This window comes from Falco cherrug, chromosome Z, assembly GCF_023634085.1.
Source record: "Falco cherrug isolate bFalChe1 chromosome Z, bFalChe1.pri, whole genome shotgun sequence".
Taxonomy (NCBI): domain Eukaryota; kingdom Metazoa; phylum Chordata; class Aves; order Falconiformes; family Falconidae; genus Falco; species Falco cherrug.
In genome coordinates, this window is record NC_073720.1 from 43,343,975 (window position 1) to 43,370,990 (window position 27,016).

Below are 27,016 nucleotides of genomic sequence, written 5' to 3' on the forward strand. Positions count from 1 at the left end.
CATATGCGTAGAGAAAGATTAAAATTGTAATTAACCTATGGATCAGTCACGGTGGTGTTCAGCCTGTAATACTTCTGCTCTGCCCCTTCAAAGAGACTGGAGAGCTCACAGACAGCTACATAGCTCTATGGAGCCTTATGGGTCATTACACAAATACATAGACTTGTTAAACAAAGGTTGCAAATTATCTGCTGTCTCTGCTGTCTCTTTCTGTCCTAATGTGGGACCAAGTAGACATTTTTAAGAAAATGTATTAAATAACTGTTGTTTCTAAAGAAGAGACCAGCTGAACACAAGGCTTGCTGACCCTTTCAAAAAGTCCCTCTGATGAGGAACTGCTGTGCATTTTGTGTACATGTCCCACTAAAAACAGAACTGCTACTTCACAATAAATAAATTCATTGCTCACAGGCAACACAGTCCAGTTTTCTTCCCTAGTAAATACTGGGACAATGTTGAACAACTGGGGTTATAGGATTAAACAAATACTCTGCCCAGGTCCATTGGAAGTGCTGTACTCTAGGATACAAATGGAACTCCCCAGCAGCCTTTCTAGTGAAATAAACATGTAATCTGAGAAAAAACTACCTGTGTGTAGAGGTGCCTAGCGGTTTTGGTCTCATCTAAGCTTGAAAGGAAAACAAGAATTGTATTTGCAACAATTCTCCACAGAGAGACCGGCAGAAGCACTGGCAAATCAGTGGTGCACAGTGTCATCCTTCTAACTCTGGGAAAAGTCAGGAAATCCCAGCATACTCACAGCCACCATTAAAGATAAGCTGCATAGCTGGAGTGTATTCATACAGCAGTTTCACTGGTCATACAGCCTTGCTTTCATACTGCCAGGGATACATGCACAGAGCTAAAACCACTGCACTGCTCCTGAGTAGCCCTGCAGCACATCCAAATGACAAAGCATCTTAATGCTTCAGGGTGATGACAGTCTCAAACATTTGTACGCTGACTGGTGAGACTTCACAGTTGCTTCACGGTCCTAACAAAGCCTTTTCATAACACCTAACACTTCCAACGTACCTCATGGGTAGCTCCAAGGTATTTCTGCCTAACTGCCACATATCTTCACATTCAAAAACATAATTACAAGCACATGCTCAAATCCACCTATTGGGAGTAAAAAGGGGGAAACAAGTATTTCCAACTATAAATCACTGCTCAGATGCCTTACTGAAGGGACTTGAAGAAAACATTTCACCACATTACCATCTTCCTTCAGCCCAGTCCTCTACTGCCCTTAATACCAGTGGGATCCCTCAACAAGGGTTCTCTAGTTGCAATCTCTAGTGAGGATGCTGAACAGTAGCTGCATCATAACATCCTATTCCCAACTCTAACAGCCCCAAAATCACAAAAAAGTGCTCAGTCAACCCAGGGTATCTGGCACAGAATTAGCTATGCTGCATATCCTCAAGGGTAAGAGTATCTATTACATGAAGATATACCAACAGGTAGCTCCTGGAGTAGCAGAACCAGTAACACCTCCTCCAGATATGTCCCCTGTTTGAAACTACCCGTTTCTAAAAACTACAAGCTCCAAATGATGGTTTCTGGGTTCTTAGTGTCTCTCTCCCAGCTCTCTCTAGATTCCCCATGGGGGAGTATTGCCCTACAGCATTTCCCTCGGTAAGAATAATAATAGGGATTTACCCATCTATGTGGCAGCTTATCTTGATGAAACCTTACAGGAATGTAATGTTTGAGACCTATACACCATAAAATATCGACCAAAGCTGGCTTCAAAAGTTACTACACGTAAGAGTTGGGGAGAAGGCCAATGGGATCCCATATACCTAGTTTTCTCAGAAATCCAGACAAAAAATTCAACAGTGAACACTAGGAAATCATTTGTTCCCAGCATAGTACCATTAGACACCAAATGGCATGCTGCAATTTACTGCATACTTTTACTACAATCCTGGCTTTTCTGAAGCTACCCTAAGGCACAGTTTCCCCAAAGGAACATCCAAATGTAATGCTAGACGATAAAACAGCAGATATGATGTAGAACCTAGAGTCTTTAACTGCTAGTTCATTGGCATTGTTACTCTCATGCATATCCAAACATAATTAAAAAGCTACATGCTGCCTTCTGTTAGGAGTGTCTTCCAGTTTCTTTTTTGGTCTGGAATAGAAAATGAAAAGCTATAGAAAATTTTATAGTTTGACTATGCCTAACATATCCGCACACGTTTTACTTATGCAGAAGGAAAAGTTTATTATTTAAGGGGGGGGAAGGAGGTATACATCATAACTTACTTGAAAATTGACCTATAAAAACAGTAGCTGTTTCCCACCACAGTTTTCCCACATTTCAAAATTTTGTTCCAGCCTAAGACAATGAGCTCAATCATCTAAATTTTTCACATAGTCAGAAGTTCTGAATGTTCTAAACACAAATATTTAAACATTTCATTTGAAACATCTGAAATACTGAAACCGTTCATTTTTTAAATTCTCAAACTCAGTGAAGTGTTTCAACACTCCTAAGTCAAAATGCTACATTTTGGTAGCATACTGGGAAAGAAGACACTTAGGATGAATTGAAGCTGGTATTTTTGCCTGCTTGAGCTCTCTCAATAGATGACAAAACAAAAGGACTGCAAATTAGCTTTTGGAGCAACTCTGTAACCTTCACAAAAAAAATTACATACAAATAAGAGAGAGGCAAGCATCACTGATAGACTAAATTCCAGCAGGAGTAATTCTGCACAATATTCATATATATATATATGTGTGTGTGTATACTATATAATAATATACTATTATGTCATATAACTTTACCATTCAGAGCCAATCAAGAATAATTCACTAAAAGCCAGAATTAAATGCATGACTTTGGCAGTTCCATTTGGAACCACAGCTATAGCCCTATCTGTGCAGAAGCAGAGACTATGCAGTGGAATATAAACTACAACAGAGGCATTCAACACTTCCAAGAAAACAGGCAAAGTAACATGAATTGTACACTACCTGCATCAGAATCAATCAAAAAGCGTAAAAAAAAAAATTACGCTTTCTTGTTTCAGCTTTTATTACATATTCTTTGAAAAAAAACTCAGAAAATTATGCCTGGTCTTTAACTCTATCAATGTTTAACATAAACCCTTCCATAAAATTATAGAGATCTGTCTTAAAGTTCATCACAAATCTAGTTAAAAATTTTGCCCTGTTGCCTCTATTATGGCTGTTGCAGACATTACAGCTCTCATTGGCTTAATTAAGAAGCCACCTCTCATGCTCAAACTTTCTTTTTCTTTCTGCTTTACACTCTGATGCATGCATAACCGTATCCTCTTACCCTTTGTTTTGCTGCACTAAGCGGGTTATGCTGTTCTTAATATCATCTCAAAAACAAGTTCTCCATTCTCTTTATCTTTCTAACAGTCCATCTCCTGATTCAGTTAAACTGATCTTTCCTAAATGCAGACGTCTAGATCAGAATAACTGCAGTCTCATTAGGGTGTAACGACTTCAATACTTTCCTGAAAATACAATCCTAACAAGGGGCAAACAAAGTGTTGTCTTTTGTCATAGCCACATCATGCCAACACCAGACCAGGGAATATTCATTTTATTCATTGTCCCATATCTCTTTATTTGTCCACAAGGCACTGAAGTGCATTATCACATACATTATTGAACTGGTTTAGGATAAATTATCACTTCCCTTCAAAGCAACTGTTCTCAGTCAAATCACCAGATTTAACTTTAGAATGAAGCTCTCTGTGAATTCCACATACAGATCTTACTGTTTCCATTTTGTAATGCATCTAACAGACCCATAAGAATGTACTGCAGGAAATGTCTCTCCCTTTTTCCTTGGTGGGACCTGCAAGAATTCCACAGAGCTTCAGAAATCTCTTCTACAGAGCTGTAAGTACTGTTTCGTGTAAGGTGGCTACAATGATGTGACATTACCCCTGTGACCCCGCTACATCTTATACTTGCTATAGCTCATCTCTATAACCACAGACCTAAACAACTACTCTTCTGGAATCTCAGGGGCTTTTGTTAACATGAATTTCAGGTAGCTACGCTCAGAACTACTAAAATACAAAACCGTGGGAAAAGCCATCACCTACCTCATCATTTCAAAATCATGATTTCCTCTATTTTTCTACTGTGCTGTTTGCCGATGAACTTTATGTAACTACAGTGCTTGGGCCCCACCACACTTATCCATAGAGTCCCACATTGTTATAGTACCGGGAGACTGTTGGTTAGTATGTTTCTTTAAGATCAGAAAAAGCTCAGAATAGTCTGCTGATGGGAGATGAACTGTAATTACAGTTTCACAGTCTTCTTACATCTGACTGGTAGACATCAATGCAACTGTATGTGATACAGAGCTAAGACTCAGGTAAGCAAACCTCAACAAGATCAGAGATTCAAAAGAACCAGATGATGTAAAACTGTCAAAAAAAGAAAAAAAAAAAGAAAAAAAAAAGAACTATTCTTCTATTAGAACATTTGTCTGCAGTTTAGTCTTTAGGACAGGGTTTGTTGCAGAGGAAATATCCACTCTGAGGGAAAGCAATCTATGTCTAAAAGTTTAGAAGTGCAATCTTAAAAAAGAAAAAAAACCATCAGAACAGGACAAAGGGACAACAGAATAACTGCATATTAAAATAGCTTATTTTGATGAATTGTAATAAACCTAGGAGAAAAATTTATGTCACTTTCAATTCATCATCCAGAGCATTTTTAAATCTAAAGAAGTCTAAAGAAATGACCCTTACAATTTATGTTTTAATTCATCAGAGTTTAAAATCAACAACTAATACGCTATTAGAGAAGTTACCATATGTTTAAATACACAAGAGTAATTATAAATCAGCATTTAAAAATGCATGTATGGAAAATGTAAGCTTGAGAAGTTTGCCTAAAAAATTCCAGCTGAAGAATGTGCCAGTCGATACAAGCCATCCTGCTACACAGGATGGCCACAGTATTCTCAGTTGTTGGATATAAAGGCAAATGAAGACCTAAGATTTTTTAGGTAAGAACATAAATGTTTTCTCAGATTGTCTTTTAGTACTAACTAAGAGAAACCTTCAGTACAATAATCTTTCATAAACTTAACACAGAATTAGCCACACTATAAGACCTAAAAGTAAGCTGTGAAGCCAAGACTGGTACTGCAGTGAATTTGTCAATATAGTTAACAGTTCTTTAAAACATGGGAACCATATAAGGTATGATATAACAAGCATCCCAACAGGAGTGGGTTTTTTTTATTTTTTTCTGAAGCATCACTTTTTTAAAGTATTCTGCCAAAAAAATTAAAGCTTTTACTAAAAAAAAAAACCCTCTTGATTGCTATTAAGTAAAATAGCTTTTCTGTAGCAATTTTTGTGTGACTGTCAGAGAAAGGCTCAGCAAAAGTAAGTATTCATTAAGCCCTACCTCATTACAGTCTAATCCAGCACTCCACCTGCTTCTCCTATTGTTTTCAACCAGGTGAACACCTCTATAAATTTAATGATTGTGAAGAATTAAGTACATTGGTCAGAATAACCGCTAATCATTCTTCTAGTTATTTTAATTTTAAAAGGAGGATGCAATGGAAATGACCTGCTGCAGCTTTGCAAAGCTATTGCAATTCTGTAAGGTTGACCAGAGCGTGTTTCCCAATCATTTTTGACAGAACTAATTAGGGTGTAGCAAGAGATATCCAGCAAAATGTTCTTATCCTGAATCATAGCCATTTCAAGCTAGTGATCATCTTCAGAGATTAAAAGCCAGTAGATGCCAGATATTTAAAGACATATTCAAGCCTTAATCTTGAGACTAGCAGGACCACACAGTGAAGAAGTTCTGAATTCCATTGTCTGAGGACTCCTGCATCCTTTCCTGCTCTCAAACAGTAACAATCATCTGAAAACAAACAAGGAGTAGCAGTAGCAAATCATATACAGAGTACAACCTGCAGGACCACCTTCCACCTAAGAAAGATGAAAAATCACTGTCCACACAAATGCCTAGAGCACAGGCTTGTAAATTTCATTCCACAAATGTAAAGATGTTCATGGGGAGAGCTAACCTGAAGACTCCCCCACAACCCAACAAATCATACCTATTTTGTGTATTACAGATATCTAAGCCCATGTGCCCTGTGAAAAGTGAACCTGAATGATGCTTTTAGCTGTTGAACTCAATAGGATTCCTGCCTACATGTCTCAGGATGTATACTCTACAGCAAAACAGAAATCCAAATTCCAGTGCACTGCCAGAGCCTAGAGCTACCCTGTGCTACATCTGAGTCATGCCCATAGATCTCTTCTATCTTCAGTGCCAGGAAAACTACACAAATCAGAATATATCTATTTACTGCTACTAAATACATGAACTGAGGGGAAAATTTAATAATGCCACTTTAAGAACCTCTATGGATTACGGCCAGAGCATAAGCCCTCAGAGATCCATAACTTTGCATTAAAACTTGCCTGCTTATTGGGGAAAAAAATAATCAGTTTAACATTACTTAAAAGTAAATGTAGTAAGAGTTCATATACGTACCCTCTGCTTCTCAGGGTCAACATATCGAATGCCAAAATAGTCTTTTTCCAGCAAGCTGTAATAGTTGCAGATGTGATCTATGAGAAACTGACCTTTAGTTTCCCTCTGTAAAAAGAGAAAGAATTGATACATTATTCTGAGTATTCTGAACTTGCTGTCTATAAATATTAAAAAAAACCTAATTGAAGTGTCAAGGAAAATGGCACATGAAATTTATTGTTATTCAGATGAGGCCAAGGATTTGAGCATTTATCTCCTCTAAAAGATGCAGGAGATCAGTGATTGATATACTCCCTGCACATTCACAAATTGATTTGTTAAGAAAATATCATCACTACTCCTGCCTCAGGAAAACTCTCTAATAGCTGCACATTTATAACATTTAACATATTACTAGTAACTGTATTTCCACCTGATGCTATAATGGCGTAATAGATACCATTTACGTATGGAATTTCAAACCATGTTTTTTCACATAGCCCAAGTTTGCAAGCAGTTTTGGCAGTGAGTACCTTCCAAGATTTTTCCGTAATGCCCACAGCCAGACAGACCTGATCCTTAATTCCCAGACAGCACTACAGTACAGGGAATAAATGCCCAAATCACTAAAAGAGATGTCTTCATCTTTGCATTGTCACTGGGTAACTATAGACTTAAGGAAACTTAGTGTATACACAGTGGTTAGTTAAAAAACTTATTCATTATTTCTGCTTTCTTCAGTCTCTATCCTGTGTTTCATTTCTCCTTAATCTACTGCCTGATAAAGAGAACCTACATGAAATTAAGATTTGTTCAATAAATTTCAAATCTGTTGGGTTGTTGGTTTTTTTTTCTGAACTGTGATGAGTATAAACACCGGGCTAAAGCTGTTCTCCTAAAACACTCCACTCTAAGCAGACAAAGGTGTTTCACTACATCATAGTTTCAGGTCTCTACATCTCTCTCCCTTGATCTGTCTACCCTGGTCCTGCACTAAGACATCTCTGCTGTGCACCGGGTAGCGAGTTTGCAAGACTCTACCCTTTGCTGACATGAAACAACTTGAACTTAGCTCTTTAATGTCTAAAAATAGAATCTACACAGGGTAAGCAATCAAATTATATAAAAAAATTACCTAATTGTTCCTCCAAATGATTCCCTGAAAACTTTAATTCTATGCCTTATTCAACCTTTCTTCAAGAAGCTAACAGGGAATTTAAACCATATAGCTAAGCAAAAATGAATAGGTAGCTCCTGCATTTCTCAAGGTACTTTACAAAATTAAACATAGTTATCACCTACATTTCATAGAGAAGCAGCTGAGGCAAAAACAGCACTGTAACCTATCCAAGGTCACACTCTAAAGGGCAGAGGAAGCAATGGCCTTGGGACCACCACTGTCCAGTGAAACCTACTGCTTCCCACAGGAAAAATGAGACACGCTTCAAGACTGGAGCGTTAGAAAAGAACACAATCTGTGAACCACTGCTCTGTTTTTTTCTTTACAATCAATAAAGAATTCTGATATGGATACAGTTATCATCCTTTTGCTCCCATCACCGAGCATACAGATGAAGCACGCTTGGTGAAGGCATTGACAGAGAGCTGCATGGCCCTTCCAGGGCACCAGGGCTCCTGTGGCCAGCCCCTTCCCTGCCACACGGACCTTCTCTCCTCCCAGATTCATTTCCAGCTACAAAGGAATTGCTAATTCTTTTTCTTAGATGTGGGGTCTCTGCTTCTCTTCCCCTTCTGTAAGCCATCTACTTCAACTACTGTTTCTTTCCTCCACCTCCTATCTCCTATGTATTTACCCCTCACTATGTGTCCCTTACTCTTCCATATGCTGCTGCTTGCCTGGAGGATACCCCTGCCTTGATGGCACATGGTATTTCAGTACTTTGTTTTCCTATTTTTAAATGGCCAGTGTCAAAGTATGTTAACCAAATTTCTCTGTTTTCTGTACATGCTCACTCAGCCTCATGCTTTGTGCCCTACACTGCTACCTTCTCCCCTAAAATACAGCTGCAACAAGTTTCTTTCTGTAATTTTTCTTTCCAGCCTCCGGACATTTAAGAACAGACTTGTTTGCTGTTAAGAACGCTTAACATATACACTGACATTTTTTTATACTGTACCCAGTCACAAGTACGGGTGTGCGAGTGACTGCACAGGGAAAATCTTCCTCAAAAGGCAAAGCCAGTATCAAAGATTGAAAAGTACAAAAAGAAAACTGCCACTTTCTTCATGACCAACAAAAAAAGGTTTACACTTATACAGTCATACCTCAATGGAGTATTTTCTAGCTTAAAATCTTAGAAGTGTCTGCAAACTTTTGTGACTATGTGATAAGCAAGACTATCAAAATATTGAGAAAATTAGCACAGCGACATTTCAATACAAAGGCAGTAGGAAAAATCTGAACACAGATGTGAAATTCAAGTTGCACAGTTTTAAGATGAATCTACAATGAACTAAATAGAAGTGGGGAATAACAGCTATTAGATGACTCAGGTACAGTCAAATGCATCAAAATAGATTTTACTGACAACCCTGTACAAAAGAAATCCATTTTTAAAACACTGGAAATGAGGAAATTAGACTAGTCGTATTTTCATCTGACAACATTAGAGGGTGTTACCTGGAGAGCAGTCAGTAATCCATTAGCTTCTATAGGTTCACATTCTAACCCATTCATTTAAAAAGCACTTTGCTTCACCCATCTAAATAATCACATAAGTTTTTTGAGTTCTTAAGCAATGTGATAAAAGGCTAGGCCATGTACAGTGTTTTTCAATCCAGTTACAACACTCCCTTTCTAAAATGAATTGATGCCCTACTTTTCTTGCTTGAAAGATAGATGATGCAAATGAATCAAACAAAAAAGAGCAAATGAACAAAAGCCTCCAAGCTAAATTCATGCTCTAGGAATCCTTAAGCCCTCCACAGATAAATAAAAGGGACTAGTTAATAACTTCACCCTTGGTTAATACACACTTCAGTTAATCGTGCTACTTAGTCAGGCTTCAAGTTCCATGTGATTCATTAACAGATATTAAAAATGGTTCAAGATGTATAAAAGTGGCTAAATGGGCACATACATAATGTAATGACTGTTCTCATAAAAAATACTCATGTTGTAAATGTTCCACTATTAGACTTTTTAAATACCTGAAATTTGAAAAAATTCAGATCACGTGTACACAGGGGAACATACTTGATGTGGCACAGAGCACCTCAAGTCTGAATTCATCACAGACAGTGGGGCAAAGATAGGCAATGGCTGTTCATTTTGTTTTCTGCAAACAGCATCCATAAACATTTTCTACATTTCTCTAATAAAATTCCAAATTCTCCTGAGCTTTAGAATCTGATGATCCTTCTCATCTCCTGTATTCTTTGATACATTTATTACATTACAAAAGAATATGTTAAATCCAAAGTTTATTCTCATTTGCGAAAGAATATGAATAAATTAAATTAGGAACTGCCAGTCATCCACAACAGAGCACAGGAATGGATTTGGGCCACAGAATAATGAATAAAAAGCATTGCCTGAAATTTCAGACAGTTGCCATATAGTTTTCCAATTAAATGATCCTTCAAATAAAAAAACAAAAAACAAAAAAACCCCAAACCCAAACAACCAAATAAAAACAAACCTCAAACCCTGCTATACCAATAAAGTACTTTTCAGCAGTTTAGAATAATATTTTTATGCTACATTTCAGCATGTTTGTCAGAACATGAAAAAATGACATCATAAACAAAGCATTATTTGAACCACTACTGAAAATGTCAGCAACAGACCACAGGAATCTGAGTGAAGATCAAGTCTTTTAAAAGCTTCACAGCTGAAACGTTTGATTATATATACCACAGTTCACCCAGAACTCATCAACTATTCCCAAGTAGAGAAGACCAATCCAGGCAGAAACAAGAGTCTCAAAAGTGTGTAAGCAAGAGAACCAAAATGTCTTGGACTGTAATCAAATACACTGTTCTCAACAAAAGAATACCAAGTTAAACAACCCACTTTTTTCTAAGTCTATTAATTCAAATACAACATCTGGCTATCTCAGCTGAGATATATTTTCTTTCAGATTCTTGTAACCCGTACTCCATGAAAAGTGCTTTTTAAAACGGCCTTAAACAAAGAACTATAATGTAGCCATTCCACACAGACGCTCAAAAATAGGTTTCTGTTGATTCCTATAAATAATTTGAGGAACTCTCCGATTTGCTTAGATAAATTGGCACAGACAGGCTGGACATGTTTTTCCTAAGGCTGCATTTGAATACCTGACCTTAATACCACTAAAATCCCACAACAAACCCCAACATGCATGCAAGGGATATAATACCATGTAAATGACAGGATCCCTGAAGACAGAAGGTCAACTAGCAAATAGCTGTTAAACTCTGCTTTTTAAGCTGGATCAAAATTTTTCTTTTCTATTGAAACAAGTATGTATCAAATTAAACTAGCAGCTGTTTCAAAAGAACCGAGCAAAGCAAGGGCCATTCTCCACTCCCAACAAAACATGAAAACATAATCATACAGAGTCCTCTATTGATGGATTCACTGGACAACCTGAGTTTCTTCCTTAACTCTAGGAACCAAGTAAAAGACTGCAGAGATGCTTCATTTTCACTACCAGACACTAGTATTATGGCTTCCATTTCTGCAACTCTGCAAATTTATGACTGAGTAACCCAATTCCTTGGTATCTCTTCTTTTACATAGAAATGAATCCAAAGATCTCCATGGCTCTTAAACAGTTTCAGTCTAACACAATATCCCAATCTCGTGCTTGCTTGTGGAGATTTCTTTTTTTATTCCTAGTTTCTTTGTGCAAGTTAAAAAGCAAGGGCGAGCGTATCTTCTTGTGGCAATTTAACCTCTCTCTGATGATGTAAACATCTGTGACTTTTACAATTCTGAAAGTGAGAGGAAAACCTTTTGTAGCAATTTAAGATCTTGCATTCAGTGAAATGTCTTCCCTATTTGCATCTGCTTTGCTGTGGAGTTCTGTGTCTATTAATCTTAATGTCGTCACAAGGAAGAGCAAGAGTCACAAGCAGATTAAACACCACGCTGCTGCTCTGTTATCTAACCACTGAAGTCCTGCCAGCTGTGCTTATCTCTGTCAGGAAGCCACTGACATTACTAAGAAGGAGTGCAGAGTTATAAACACAGAGTTTATTTGTACCAGGGATTTCAATCCTCATCCCATGAGTGACTTTACTTGTGCGAACAGTTCCCAACAGTGACCCTCCATGCAAAGCTGCTCACATACTTAAGTACTTACTTAAGCTTAAATCCACTCAAAAAAAAAAAAAAAAAAAAAAAGTAAATTAAAGCCACAATTCAACCAGTATTTCTGTTTAAATGCATAGAACATCCAGGCTCTTGGGCAAGGCAAGAGTAATGACTGATCTTGTATGCTTGTTTTCTTCTTTTCTGTAACATATTTTGAAGTTCTATGGATGTAAAAAAATTAATATATGAATTTGAGAATAATAATAATACCACCATAGAAAGAAACCTAACCACATCAGAAAAATGGACAAAACCATGAAGTTCGTCTAAGGCAAAAACTAATTCAAAAAGCATCTTTACTCACTGAAAACTGAAATAGTTCTATTGACAATACTTGACAAAAACGATAAAAAGCAACAAAGATTTACAGAGTTAAACTGCCTCCTCAACTGCCACCTCTCATATTTCCGACTTCTCTTCAAACATCCTCCTCCAGTAATAAGATCATATTTCTTCTAGGCCATTTCATGAGAGAAATACCTTGAATCCCAACAGGCATACATCTTCCATTTCATTGACAGATATTCTATATAGCTCAGTATCAGGGCCTGCTTGCATACACAGAAGTATGGCTGTAAAAGGACATATGGGAGCAATTCTCTGCTCATGTTGGTTTGGGGACAGCTGTCATCACATCTGCATTTATTTCCAGTGTCACAGCAAAAATGTTCACTAAGCATCACCACCAGACTGGGGCACACACTATAGGAATGGGACTGATTTATTATCAACCCTTCAGAACTGAATGGGGACGAGGTCTGAGGAAAACGAGAGGGAAAGCAACCTGGCATGCCAGAATTTCAGCATATCTTCTAGATGAATTTTTAAGTCGAGCACAAATAGCAACATCAAAAACAGAACCCTCATTCTGCAGCAAGCAAAGGCAGTGAGGTGGAATGGGCTCAGCTCCAAGCCAGCAATGTTGTGCCAGCCCTAACCCTGACAACCTCCAACATCCCGGGCAAATTTCTTAAGGCTCTTTGGATTTATGGATTCACTGAGATTACAAATGATAGTAACTGCTCCCAAGACGGATATACAGACAACCTCTTAGCCTTTTCTGCTCCACCTTTGTAAGCAGTGATAAGAACATCCTTCTGCAGATGTTTCACAAGAACTGGATATTGCATAACGCCTTCAAAATACAAAGAACAGTTAAAAACATGTCTGTTTCATTCCTCAACTAAAACGCTATAGCCCTTCAAAAGGATTTCCTTCCCACTCATAATCAGCACCCTCTGGTACTTTAAACTACTTGAAGTACACTGGAGGTCTATTATACAGCATTTAACTGGAAAATTTTCTCAATTGTAAGAAGGGCCAGCTGCAATTTACTTTGTTGTTGTTGTTCAAGTTTCAAAATGAAAAAAAAAGACAAAAAACTTTTGCTTATAAAAACCCAACTTGGAACTGATTTTAGAATCAAAGTATTCATGGCAGACTATTTGTTTGTTTATGATGAGAAATTACCTGTATTTTTACAAACCTGGAAAAAGGGGGAGAAAAAAGCAGTGCTAATAATTTTTCATGGAAAGAACAAAAAATGACACTGCAATAAAGCAGCTGGCATTTACTTAATTACAAGAGTCCTCTTCCATACATTTTTTTTGCATGAATTACCTCTTGTAAATTGTATCCCTTATTCCATATAGGCAATTACCTAACCATAATTTGTATCAACATCTAATTCTAGAATGTAGGGGAGGATGGATTTTTTTAATCTGTCTCTTAATACATTTTGTTATGTGTAAATTCACTTATTTCACTACACAACGTTACAAAACTAGCTTTTGTAAACGGCTTTGACCTGTTTACCTACCAGATCTTTTTCATCCAATCAGGCAGAAATAGATTAAAGAATGTGCTCTCAGTAGCAAAGTTTTCATTATCTTCATTTAACTGAAGGGAAAAAGTGGCACCCTACTACACTGTTGGAAATCCAGCCCCAACACCATCCACAAGGAGCTGACTAATAAGACGCACGCTCAATAAATGGGAAGAATGAAGGGATGTACGGGAAAATCCTCTAGGGAGGAGAGTAACAACCCAACACTGTAATGCACAAAGCAAATATACACTATATGATACAAAAACATACTCAGAGAAGAACTGTACTTGCTCTTATTTATCTACTCACTTTCTGAATAAAGCCCATGAAAGATGCATCTCTTCCTAATAAGCCGCCTAATAAGACAAGCAACCAGAATACATTTCCCTTAGTCACCGGGCTTCCACAACATCATTTCAGCAGAGCTTCCCAGACATGTATGCTGTAGAAATGCACAGTGATGCAACACCAACTTACTCAAAAGTAACAGAAGTAAAACTTCAGATTTGAATTACCATCTTATTTAACAATTTAAAATGGGAAAGACTTTCAGACTAAAAAAAGAAAAGGATGTGAATACATGAGTGAAAGCATTAGAGAATTAATGCCCATTTTATTTCATAGGGAATTTAGCAGTTAACCTTTGATAACCTTTGCCCACAAGAACACTTCATGCCCGAGACACAAACTGCCTGCACTCCTCTGGTCAAGACCATAACTTTTACAAAGGTATTAGCCTTGAAACTCAAACTTCCGAGCCCTCAATTATCAGTAGAAACTCTGCAGCACCTCAGTGTCCCTCTTGCAGGGAGGGGCCCAAACCTGAACACAGCGTTCGAGGTGCGGCCTCACCAGTGCCCAGGACAGGGGGACCATCGCTGCCCTGGTCCTGCTGGCCACACTGTGTCTGGTACCAGCCAGGGTGCTGCTGGCCGCCTTGGCCACCTGGGCACACTGCTGGCTCACGCTCAGCCGGCTGTGGACCAGCACCCCCAGGCCCTTTCCCACCAGGCCCTTTCCAGCCGCTCTGCCCCAGCCTGTAGCGCCGTGTGGGGCTGCTGTGACCCAAGGGCAGGACCCGGCACTGAGCCCTGTTGAACCTCATACAATTGGCCTCAGCCCATCGGTGCAGCCTGTCCAGATCCCTCTGCAGAGCCTGCCTGCCCCTCCAGCAGGTCAACACCCCCCCCAGTTTGGTGCCATCTGCAAACCTACTGAGGGTGCACTCAATCCCCTTGTCCAGATCATTGATAAAGATATTAAACAGAACTGGCCCAAATACTCATTAATGGAACTAAATATAAAAAAAACCAAACCCAAAACCCAAACAACTACAAACCTGTGGTTGTTTCATTTGGGCAACAAATAAACAAATATATCTTCAAACATAAAGGAGAAAGCAAAGAAAGAGGAAGAATGGCTATGCTGAGAAGAAAAGAAGTGCAAACCAATTTCAAGGCTGTATGGGTGAATGCAGGTGTGGAAGTTCTATTAATCTTAAATGAAACTGCATGGCTAAATATACACAGCATTGAAAATTTACCCAGAAATGTCTGCTGTAGTGAGGTCAGAAACATATTTGTGAAAGACGATACTTCTTGTGTGCTACCTTGGTTGGGAAATGAAGAGGGTTATTCAAGGTTACTTTAGTTTTGCACTATTCATTTGCAGCAGATGGACAGTTTTGTCCACAAAACAGCACATTTTTGCCCTCTCTTGAATTAGAGGTTATTGTAGGATGACAGTGGTCAAATAATAAAAGATGAAGGGGAAAAAGAACAATTACACCATAGAAAAATTAGTAATGCCAGTCCCATGCAATGGAAACAACTATAAAAGCAAAATCATTAAGTAAATGAAAATTGTATTCTACTACACAGTAAAACTTGGACAGCAGGAGTGAGCACAGATAACAGCTTTCACACAATCAGCTCTCAACCTCAGTGCTGTTCTGCAAGGAAATTACTCTGACCTATGAGTAAATTATAAATGACAAAAAGATGTATTTATAGTTCACATACTGCCGTTCTCATAAGTCACCACCAGCCAGGCAGGAAGGCAACTGAAGAAACCACAAATGCAATATTCATTTACATGGCTCATCATCATTATTTGTCCCTCTGCACACAGGCAACACTTGACCATTTAGGTTTTATGTCCCTGAAGTGACAGCTTCACAGAAGGCTTGTAGCATTAACTGTTCACTTCTCATAACAGCTTCCATTAGTGCAGCATTCATGATGCTATCTGAGGCACTATTGATTTCTTAAAAGGAACTGAGTGCTTCTGTCAACAAATCTATCATTTTATTCAATATCCAGAATTGTTCAGCACAGCTAACTCTGCTTTCTCTCTTGCATCCCTGACATCAAAACTAACTTGGAAGATACAGCTAAGACACATCACCATACCACACTAGCAAAGCAGATGAGAGATTTCAAGTATGAGTTCTCAGCCCTCACCGACAAAGCAACCCAAAAGCCAAATCAGGATTTTGACCAAATTACCTAATGTCCGCCAGTACAGGTGATGGTCAACAACCCTCCCTTGGCCCCATGCAATACTGAATCTTCTCAGTGGGTTCAGCAGACCCAGAAAATGAGGCCTCCTCTGTGTTCTCCTTCAAGTACCATTCTTTAAATATGCCTTTTCTAACAGATACACAGCAGTGTGCCCATTTTTGTACAAAAATAAGTATTCTAAAAAAGAAAACCAACAAAAAATACTTCTAGCCAAACAAGACACTTCCCCAAGCACACGCAGAAGAATCAGCATGGTGTCACACAGCTTAGTTAAGCTGCTTGAAGAAAACCAACCAACTGGTAAGGGGCAAGAATGCCACTTCACAGCTGCATTTCAGGGCTCAGCTGAATGTACTGAACCCCAACCACAGTGACGGTCATGCAGGAACAGCCACACTGTTGTTTCCGCACCAAGTGGGAAAGTATGACCACAGCAGAGAAGGGTGAGTTGGAAGAAGAGACGAGCAGAGCAGGGGAGCTACTGTAAACACTGGTAGTGGCTCAGATGATGTCCCTCAGCCCCCCAGCTTGGGGTTAACGCCCATGTTCCTCCCCTCTCACAGGGAAATACAGCATGAGTGCCTGCAAGCACAACATGGGGTGTGCATGCACTGGGCAGGAGGGAAATCGAAAGAAAAGTAAGATCATGGAACATAATCCCTAGAGGGGGAGATTTCCTGACTGCTGAATTAATGCCCATTTGAAAGGCTATTAGTGATGTGTGAGGCCAAGACCTTACATAAAAAACAGAATATATGACTAGATACTACAGGAATTTGATCCATCATTATGTGGATTACTCCAGAATCACAAGCCCAGCTGTGCAGCCAGTAGTCTGGCAATATCAATTCTGCAGCACACTGAATCACTGCAAGTGCTGCAAATCACAGTTAATGTCTCCTGGCAGACAAGACCCACAGCCACAGCGATGTAGTCAACAGCTCCCAGTGAACCAGCTGAAAGTATAACTCACACTCTAATCTGATGTGATAACGGCCTAGATGAAAAAAACTTTTGGCTAACTGCAGAATCCTCAACATGCTATGCACTTGAGCTGTGTGATAGTTGTACCATATAATCGTATCATTAAAACCTCACAGGACATTTGTCATAGTACCTGCTCAGGATATGTGAAAAGGTTTTTATAGCTTGTAAGAGGGTGAGGATGCCAAGAAGCTCTCCCACCTATTACTAATTTAGAATCCATAAACACATTTTTTTCTTTCAAATACTCATGTTCCTTACCTGCCCAAGGTAACTCACTCTTTTCTGAGAAAACTATTTGGTCTTTATTAATGCTGCACTATGCTCTCTCACTTTCCCCAGGTGTTTTGACTGCAGAAATGTTCTAACTTGAGGGACCATGTTGGGTCATTTCCCATTTGCCAAAGTGTTCTATTCCTTTACTCTCTTTGGGGTGAACTGAAAGAATTATTTCACCATGAAAAACTATTTCCAAACCACTCAATTAGTAATTTATGGACACACATGCATAAATATATTTTCCTGTTAGAAATAATTACACAGAAAAGAACCTTTCATCAATACCCACCCCACCCCCAATAATCCCTGCTGTTAAATGCTTGTTGTGAAGGAAAACAAACATTAAATTTTTAAGATTAGCTATCCAATCTTCAGAAAAGCAAATTTATGGAATATTGAAAACACTAGAAAAAGAAACCCTCCAGAAGCATTCCTTGGACATAGAGCCTACCCTACACCAATAACCCCAACAATATTTAATAAAAGCCAGCTATTGGCATCAGGAACTCATTCTCTTGTGTCATATAAACTTCTGTCTCTATGCCAAAAAAAAGTTTCCAGTTCACAAATTTTTGATAGTATGAGAAACTGGATTGATTTTTTTCTTTCTTTCTCACTTTCTGGGGGTCATTCAGTCCTTGAAAGCCACATCAATTGTCTCATTAGCACTACCTAAAATAAAACTTCCACTTGATAGCACAGCTGGAGCTCCCCTTGCATTTGTAATCACCTTACAAAATTACAACTATACTAAGTTGTTGGGTTTTTTTTACTCTTTTAAGTACAATTAAATATAATCCAGACTTAAACCAAAAATTCTTTCTGAATTTCTTTTAAATGTCACCACAAGAGACACAACACATTTTAAATAATGGTTGGTAAAAATACAGACCGTGTGTTGTACAGTCTTGCTCCATTAACCACAGCTGCAAAAAAGAAGATAATATAGCAATATAATTTACAGGTCCCTTACCAAATAAACTGTTTTTCCCTTACTAGACTCCACTTTTCTCCCTTGCTCTGCCACATTCATCTTCACCTTCCTGTTCTGTGCCCAGGCTCCCTGCTCCCACGTGCTCAGCAGAGATAAAAGGCAAACTGTCCCAGCTTTTCACTGTTTCAGTAATTGGTCTGTTTTCCACACCTCTGAGTCATGGTACATATCTACACACTGTTAAAATGCATCCTTTTTGACTAAGTTGGGAACTTATCACACTTGATTCTTCTCAACAGTACTTGCTCTCCTATCTCTTTTAAGATCCCCATCCCTGGAATAAATCCTAGGACACCACAAATTATTTCTTACACCCAGTAACCAGAAAGCAAAGCCCTGAATTACATACCAAATGACAATGCAATTGCTCAATGCAAACCCTGACCTCACAGAAACACAGAAACACTATTCAGGACACAATTTGCTGCTTTTGGTATTTATAACATTTCAGCTCCCTGCTGAAAGTGAAGAAAAAAAGGGAAAAAAAATTAAAATACTTCTGAATATGTGTTTAAACACTGGGAGTAGACTAGGCTGTTCCACATAGCTGGCATTTAAGAAAAGTATTGTAAAGTCACTCAGTTTATTGCACATTATGTGGATGATGTTTATGCACGTTGACTACCAGTTATCAGCACATTCCCTCAGCTATCCACATTGCCTATTGCAACTGAACAAAAAAACTCATTAAAACAAGTAAAGACCAGAAGAAGATACTGAATGGGATGACCTGTATCCATTTTACTATAGGTAGTGGTGGGTAAGAAAACCATACAGTGAAAACTACATTCTGTGTGCAACTAAGCAATGCATAGCTGTCCTAAGCAAGTCTCTCCAGAGAAGTCAGTCAGGGGCGGGGGGACGACAACAAGACAAGATGACACAAAAAAACCCCAACCAACAAACACAAAAGTACCTTGTTTACAGGTATTTAAGGACCAAAGCAAATTTTTGTACATAAAGTCCTGTTCTCTCACAGGTGGTTGGGGGGGGGGGGGGGGGGGGAGCCATAAAAAATTACAACATACCGTTACATTCATAAATATATTGTGCAGCTGGTTCCTAGGTCACCAGTTGCATCAGAAGCTCTCTTTAATGCCTGTCATATTTCGAGTAAAAGCAGAACCACAGCAAATGTCAGGATGAAAACCGAGCAACTTGCTAAGGCACTGAACAGGTCTGAATATTACCTCAAGATAGAAAGTTAACTAAGGTTTCTTTTTCTCCCCTCTCAGTGTCGAAAGATCTGTGCTAAACCTTTTGTAATTTGGCAGCAGACTTAGGCTACATTTTCTCTTCTCTTCACCCAGATCATCTATGGCTGCTACTGGCTTATGGGGGGGAGGGGACGGGGGGTGGGAATCCTCTTTAAAAAAAGTCTCTTAAGAAAGAGCTAGACCCAGCACAAGGCTGACATGCAGATGATAACAAGCAAAGCTCTGACAGCTTCATACCTGCTGTGCCAGAACTGACTGCAAAACCTCAGGATGCAATTATTTTATAATGATCCTCTTTTTCCAAACTGGAGAAGTTGCACAAATGAGCAAATGACACCAAAGAAGAAAAGGTAACTTTGTCTTACAGCACAAGGCAACTTTTTTGATTTTTCTTTCTGCCTGACACAGTGAAGCCAAAAGAACTTTTGGGAAATAAAGTGAGAAAAAAGCCAGCATGGGAACTGGCAAGAGAGCAAGCAGACATATCAGCACCCTTACACCCTTCCTGTGGGATGCAGCAATCATCCCTAGCTATGTGCCCTAAGTACAAGCATGAGCAGCAAGTAGAAGGGAGGCAGAGATGGAGAGGAGGACTTCACCGCCAAGTGCACTTCTGTCTGTCACCCAGACCCACCCATCTTCATGTGCTCTCCAAAGAGCCTTAAGGAAAGCATGGGACTCCCACATCAGCTGAGAAAGTACCAGAGTTAAGCGTAACCATTATCAAAGACATGTGAGACCCAGTAAATCAGGATGTATTCTTCTAGGTAAGGTGGAAGATCCCCTTTCATCCAATGCATTTAAAGCTTATTGCAGAGTGACATCTGCTCTTGTACTCCCCCGTCCCACCACCACCTGGTCTTCTCTAGCCCTTCCCAGTCCAGCCCATCTCCCTCTTTGCCACCCAATAGCGGGCAGCCAGCCTCAGACCATGTGGGTAGGAAAAGCACGTTGAGACACCCAACAGCTAGTATGCTCAGAAGCGTTGTCTTTGCCACTTTCTCTCAACAGAAAACAGAAACCCAGAAGTAAATTAATGACAGCTTGCAAGCTCTGAGCATTTGACTGAATGCACAACTGTCAGAAAGAAATGACTACTGAAGGACGCTGCTTCACACTGTGGTTGGAAAGGTCTTTCAATAACCAAATGCCAATACTGATTTCTACATATGACTACCTATTTAAACAGTGACGCCACTGAGTCCCTGTAGTACATACTCATACGTAGCCATCTTGGAGAGCAGCAGATATTAATCTTGAAATACTAATTTAAGATTCTATAACAGCAATGGTGAATAGATAAAAAAATATGATCATCATGTATTCAGCTCATTAAAGGCACTTCCTCTTCTAGCTTATAATGCATCTTTGACACATCTCACACATACACACACCATAATTTTGATGCATATGTGTCTATAGGCACACATGCACAGTTTATATACAAATATATAAGAAAGATGTCAAGAAAAAGTACTAAATTTAGAGAAGGCCATTAGATCATTTGGCTGTCTGTATAATTTGGAAAATTTTGTCCAATTTACGTCTCATACTACCCAGCTTTATCTTTTGTCAAGCTCAATAATTGCATTTTTTTCTACAGTGTGTCTGCAGCTGAGGCAGTCAATCTTGATTTAGAGCTTTAACAAAAAAAAAAAAAAAAGGTTGAAAATCTGCAGATTCTGTTCCTGGTTTATTCTACTGCCATTACAAGCTTTACAAAACTTAAACTAATGCTTCAGTTAAACTGTCAGCATAGCACCATGGAGCACCATAATTCCCTATGAACATTGTTACTAAAATAAATATACTGAAAAAAAGAGCTATCTACAACAATCTCCTTTGAACAAAAGGATTTAATGAAGGACCATAATCTATTTGACGGCACTCAAAAACTGTTATTTTAAAAAATATATATGCTGTCATATTTAATAATATCCACTTTCTCACAAACCAGAACATATTACAAAGTTTTATGCACCACTTTTCCCCAAGTTGTACAATATAGTCTCATCCTTATTTTATTGAGTCCCTAAGACAGCTATAAGCAGCCAACTTGAAGCCCCATATTGGGCAAAATGTTTTACAGACCAACCAAACAATACACATACACAGGAATCTATTTCAAATATCTACTTTGGCTTTCAGCATCAACCTTTAAAATGATGTAAAGCTTCACCATCCCAACAGCTTCTGATATTTTGAACAGCTGTGAAGTTTAGATATCCTTTCTCCAAAAAGTATGAAAGGAAGAACAAAGCATTCAAACATTAGGGGAATCCCATATGATAGTCAGTTCAGCTTCCTAATTTATACTGAAAGCAGTTAATTTTCTGTATATGTCATTTTAGGTGAGAATTACAGGCTTGCAGTTTCTTCTGATTGTTCGGCAAAGCCATTACCTGATGTGAGAACAGCTCTCCCAAGCCCAGTGAGTTTTCAGCCCCTTGCTCAAACACAGATCTTGTCCCCGTGCATTTTGGGCACTCTCCCCATCCCCAAAAGCACCTCTGCACTGACTCGTGCAGACTGCCCACATGCCACGGACCTCAAGCAACAACACACATAGAGTTGCACTCAAGCTCCCAAAGCCAGCAATTTTCCTGCACTGGCGCTTACTGCCCTGTCCTCCAGTAGCTGATGGCAGAGCTGGCACCAAAGAAAGAATAAGGTGTATGGATAACCCTTTTGTATTGGCACTGGAAACACCCATTTCCAGTAAGTTCATGACAGATTAGTGAAACAGAAGGCAGCCAGGCAGCTTACCCTGGGACAGAATTGCACACTCCACCCCCAAAATCACCTGCCATCAATCCTGCCTGTGCGATAGTCACAGTTTCCATCTCACTGTGGCACAACTTTGTAATGTTACCCTGCACTGGGGGAAAAGGAAGTGTGGTTCCGCCCTCCTGGCAAAAACAAGGGAAATCCTCAAAGCCACACACCGAATGCTTGAGCTGAACTTTATATTTGTCAAGTTCTCTAAAAAAAAGCTCAGCTGAGAAGAAAACAGACACAGAAAACAGAGCCTGCCTACAGCGGGTGGCAGTTCCACCCACTTCAGAACCCATGTAGCTGTTTCAGATTCTCCTCTGTTTTAATTAGAACATTTCCTAGTTTACTCACTCTTCCTCATCTGCTGCTCTGAACTATGGACTGTGCCGGAAAGCTTTGAAATTACCAGAAAGCTAAAACATATTCTTCTACTTGTGAAAATATTACCAGATAACTACATTGTGCACAGGAAAAAAGACGCTCACAGATTAACTTCAAAATTCACATACTTTTTTTTGGTTTCTTTCTTTGATCACCAAAAGGAAAATCATGATATTCCAAAACAAGGGGTACAACAGGAGGAGGTCTCAGCCTCTCAACTGCACAATCAGGTAGCAGCCATCCTACTCTTCTCTTATCACAACATCCATCTCCTATTGCACATCACCCAGTGTTAAGGGTGCTACTAGGGGACTGACAACGACAACTCCCGTTATTGGATCAAAATCATTGTGATACTCGAGTTACTGAAAGCTCCAGCTGCCATAAAACTGGACAAGAATCTCTGGTTGAACTTAAAAAAAACAAGGAAAACCTGCACCCCAAACTAAGGAAAACCCACCAACCCCTCAAAACACCAGGAAGTGAAAAAAAAAGAGGCAAACTGCATTGTGTAAATGCAGTTTGTTTTTCTTGTGAGCCAATGTTGCAATTTTGGGGATGATTTTTATATGCTTGCTATTAGCAGTACTGGAAAAGACTAGCAAATACACTGTATGGCATGCAGTAAATTAACTAGTGCAACCAAAACAGTATCAATATACAATTAGCCTTCAACAGCATTCTGCCAGGACTACATAAATTAGATTCAACTCAGCTTTTCTCCTGAACAGAGATATTAATCTATGTCAAGGACAAAGTTTCATCTTTCCTAATGCAATACCCTTCTGCCCAGACTGTGAAAAAGCAAAGATCTAAAGGTCATCTGCATCACTGATTTAAAATTTTAAATGCAAAAATGAGTATATTCATTACAGCATTATATGTGATGTAGGAATGAGTACACCTACATTTTATTGAAATAGCTTAATGGGTCCAAACACTACACTGCCCAAAAACTGTTTTGTTGTGAATATCAACCTTGCTTTCAAATGCAACAGCAAGACAATACAGAAAAGTATCTCCTGTCTGAATGCTATGCCGACTGTATAAATAACCTTTATTCTGATAATTTATGATAAATACCTGATAATCTTTTCCGTTTCATAAATTCTAATGCTTGGTAATAAAAACGTCCAGTGACAAATTGCCTAGACTTAATTAATTATGTTTCGACAGTTTTCAGCTTTACTGTTTGCTTTGCTATCAATTTCATTCTTCATGTGCAAAAAAAAGCTGTATTCCACTTCTTCACATTTTGATGCCTATTTGGGTATAGTGAGGAATCTTCCAGACCCTTCTCTGTTATGTTCTTCTAGCACTGAACACCCTAAAATACAGCAACAAAAACATCTGGGGGCTTAGTTGTATTATGCTGCTTGATGATCTAATCACCCATCCATTCCACCCACTTAATGCCAGTCAAGAACACAGTCTTGCTCCAGACTAGTCTGAACAATGAACTATCCCCTCTGCAGAGGGTAAATCCTTATTAACTTTTCATCTTAATAAGGGGCCTTATGATTGTCTCCTGGTGGTGCAAAATAACATAGGTGTTACATAACCTAACTCCTCCAGAAAGGAGCTGCATTAAGGATGGACCAGGGAATTTGTCTGCTTACAAAAACATCGCATGGTTGCCTAGTACATTCATGGAAAACACCTAAGTAATAAAGTTATGTACTTGTTTTCTTTTCAAGAGCAAATTTACTTATTCATAAAGAGAATAAAGTGCCCAAGAGCAGCAGCACTGAATATCAGAGCATGTCTCCCCTCAGCAACATAACTAGAAGTACTCTAGCTCTCCCCTACATGCACCCTAAGTGAAGAAAAACCCTAATCTCCCCTGCCCAAAGCACAGAGCAAATAAAAAAAAGGCAGACTGCAAACTTTCTTGCCTATACTGGCTTCTCGGAGAAGATCACAGAAAATTCAAGTTCTTATTCTGACCATTAGTCACAGTCTAACGTTATCATGAAGATCACATAAATGAAATATGGACAACATTTGTATCCCCCAGCCAGTAATTTGGGTTACAGCCCAGGCCAGGCAGATGACTTCTCTGCCAGGACACCGTTGTACCAAGCAGAGGAAAGCAGAAACTTCCCAGGTAATGGAGGAGGGAAAGATTACAAGGGCCCTATGGGATGCATACAGCAGCACACCTGGCTTTGCCTTGACAGTTTATTGAGGCCGGTACACCAGCTTTACCAGTGATATGATGAAACCAAGGATAACCTTCAGCCATTCAACACTAACCCACTTCAGGGTGTTCCATGTCTAAAGCACGTAACAGTGACAGTATCAGCAGCATCAGCATAAAACACCGTACTGCTAACACTTCAGCAATGCCAGCTTCTGGGCTAGCAACACAGACTTCCAAGCTACCATGACAAATTTTTCATTGCTTTCAAAAACATGTGTGAGAAGAATTTTGAGAAGTTTATTAACCCCTTCTAACTGAACAAATTATATAGTTCAAAACACTTTCAAATAGCATTCTTAAAATACTATCTCAAAGGCTGATTTTAGGGGATCCCTCCTGCAAAAGTCTGTATTTTTAAGTTATTTATTACACATCCCGAACCCTACTCTGCAAATCTTACTAGTTTTTCTTTTAAAACAATTCAGAGCTTATTTCTGCAAGGGTCAAATGCCCCACTAACTTCATATTTGATAGAGGCTGAATAAGTTAACAGCTAGCAGGAGGGAAAAAGACAAAGAAGCAGGCACCACACAGCGTTTTGCAGTCACAGGTTAGTATCCCAGCCTACAATGGAACGTCCTCCTCCCACATCAGAAAAGGACCTCGTCATGTTAGTTTATGCAGCTCTAACTTGTACACAACTCCTAAGATAGAATAAAGAGTTCGGTGCTTAAAGTTCTCATCTTGGTCTCAATCACATTCAAAGGTATCTGTAACATCAGCAAGCCACAGTCACTCTTTCTTATATTCCCCTTTGCATTGACATGTTTACCTATATTCTTTACCCTCTACTTAAATTTTTTCTGGTTTCAATGTGTTCACATTGCAAGATGGCATCACACGTTCTCAGGAAAAAGTATAAGGAGGGCCAGCCACACATTCGGCAGAGGGAAGGATGTGGGCCTGGATGCCTAGATCACTCTGTCCACTTGCATGTCCTCTGTGCAGGGCAGGGAACACCGGAAAAAACATGAGCAGGCACAAGATTCAGCAATAGCCCAGAGGCATCCACTTAGGCAGAGATAGGGCAAATGCGCACAGCTTTTCACCAGTGGCTAAGAGGAGTGCTATAATGCAGGAGTGTGAAGGTGCAGCACTCATAGCATCCCAAGATACATGTGGAAACTACCAAGGATGAAACAGCTACTGACTTGAGATTGCTGGATCCTTCCAACCTACTTGCAGCAGGAGCCTTTGGAAAGTGTATTGTACTCCCAAAGGGAATCCAGAAAAAGGAGTTTTGCTCCCAGTGTCAATTGGTGCAGTCATGGGAAATTACATCAGAGCATTGTTCAGCAAAGGTATGAACTGGAACCAGCAGAACAAGAGGAACGGCATCTTCAAGGCAAATGAATTCAGTAAATTATGCAATGATACAGAAAGTTGTAGCCTCAGTTCTTCACTCTCCTTTCATGTAAACCAAAGACATCTGTGTATTAATTTCATTAATTATGATTAAGTTTAATTCTAAAGTTTTTTAGAGATGAAAAAGCTAATTAATTAGTTCTGCTTTTATGTTCATTAGTTCAAAAGTAAGCTGACCAATAAGTTGCGTAAATCTTAAATTCAAAGCAGCAGGGCTTGACATCTTCTTTGAAATTCCCTAGGAAACAGTAACACAACTGATCTTTATAATGCACAACCCTTATGCTCTTTGATCTTTCCTTCCAGGAAGTGCCAGTCTTACTCCTTTATGTTTTAGCACACCTAATGCTACCAAAGGCTCTTCAAATCAGAAAGTGCACATTCTAAAAAACTCAGCCTACAGGAACTTGATACTGATTTTCTTTATTTAAAAAAAAAAAAGGGGGCGGGGGGAAGCTTTTTGTAGTTAGCACTTCAATAAATTTAACTAACATATCACTGAGTATTGAACAATTGTTGATTAAAGCCAAAAAATAAAGTCATTTAAATAAAATAAGAGAAACAGAAAATGCAGCATTTAGAATCATCTAACAGCAAATTCAGCATTTAGAGTCATCTTTTCCTCTGGT

General features: G+C 39.0%; 1 protein-coding gene across 1 annotated transcript in view; it reads right to left on the minus strand.

The window, feature by feature from the left end:
• The window catches only part of FRMD3 (FERM domain containing 3), a 140,715-nt gene that overhangs the window by 69,550 nt on the left and 44,149 nt on the right, over positions 1-27,016 (minus strand). The window contains exon 2 of the mRNA XM_055699693.1: positions 6,538-6,642. Within this exon, the coding sequence (XP_055555668.1) occupies positions 6,538-6,642 (105 nt within the window). The remainder of the gene's footprint in view (positions 1-6,537; positions 6,643-27,016) is intronic.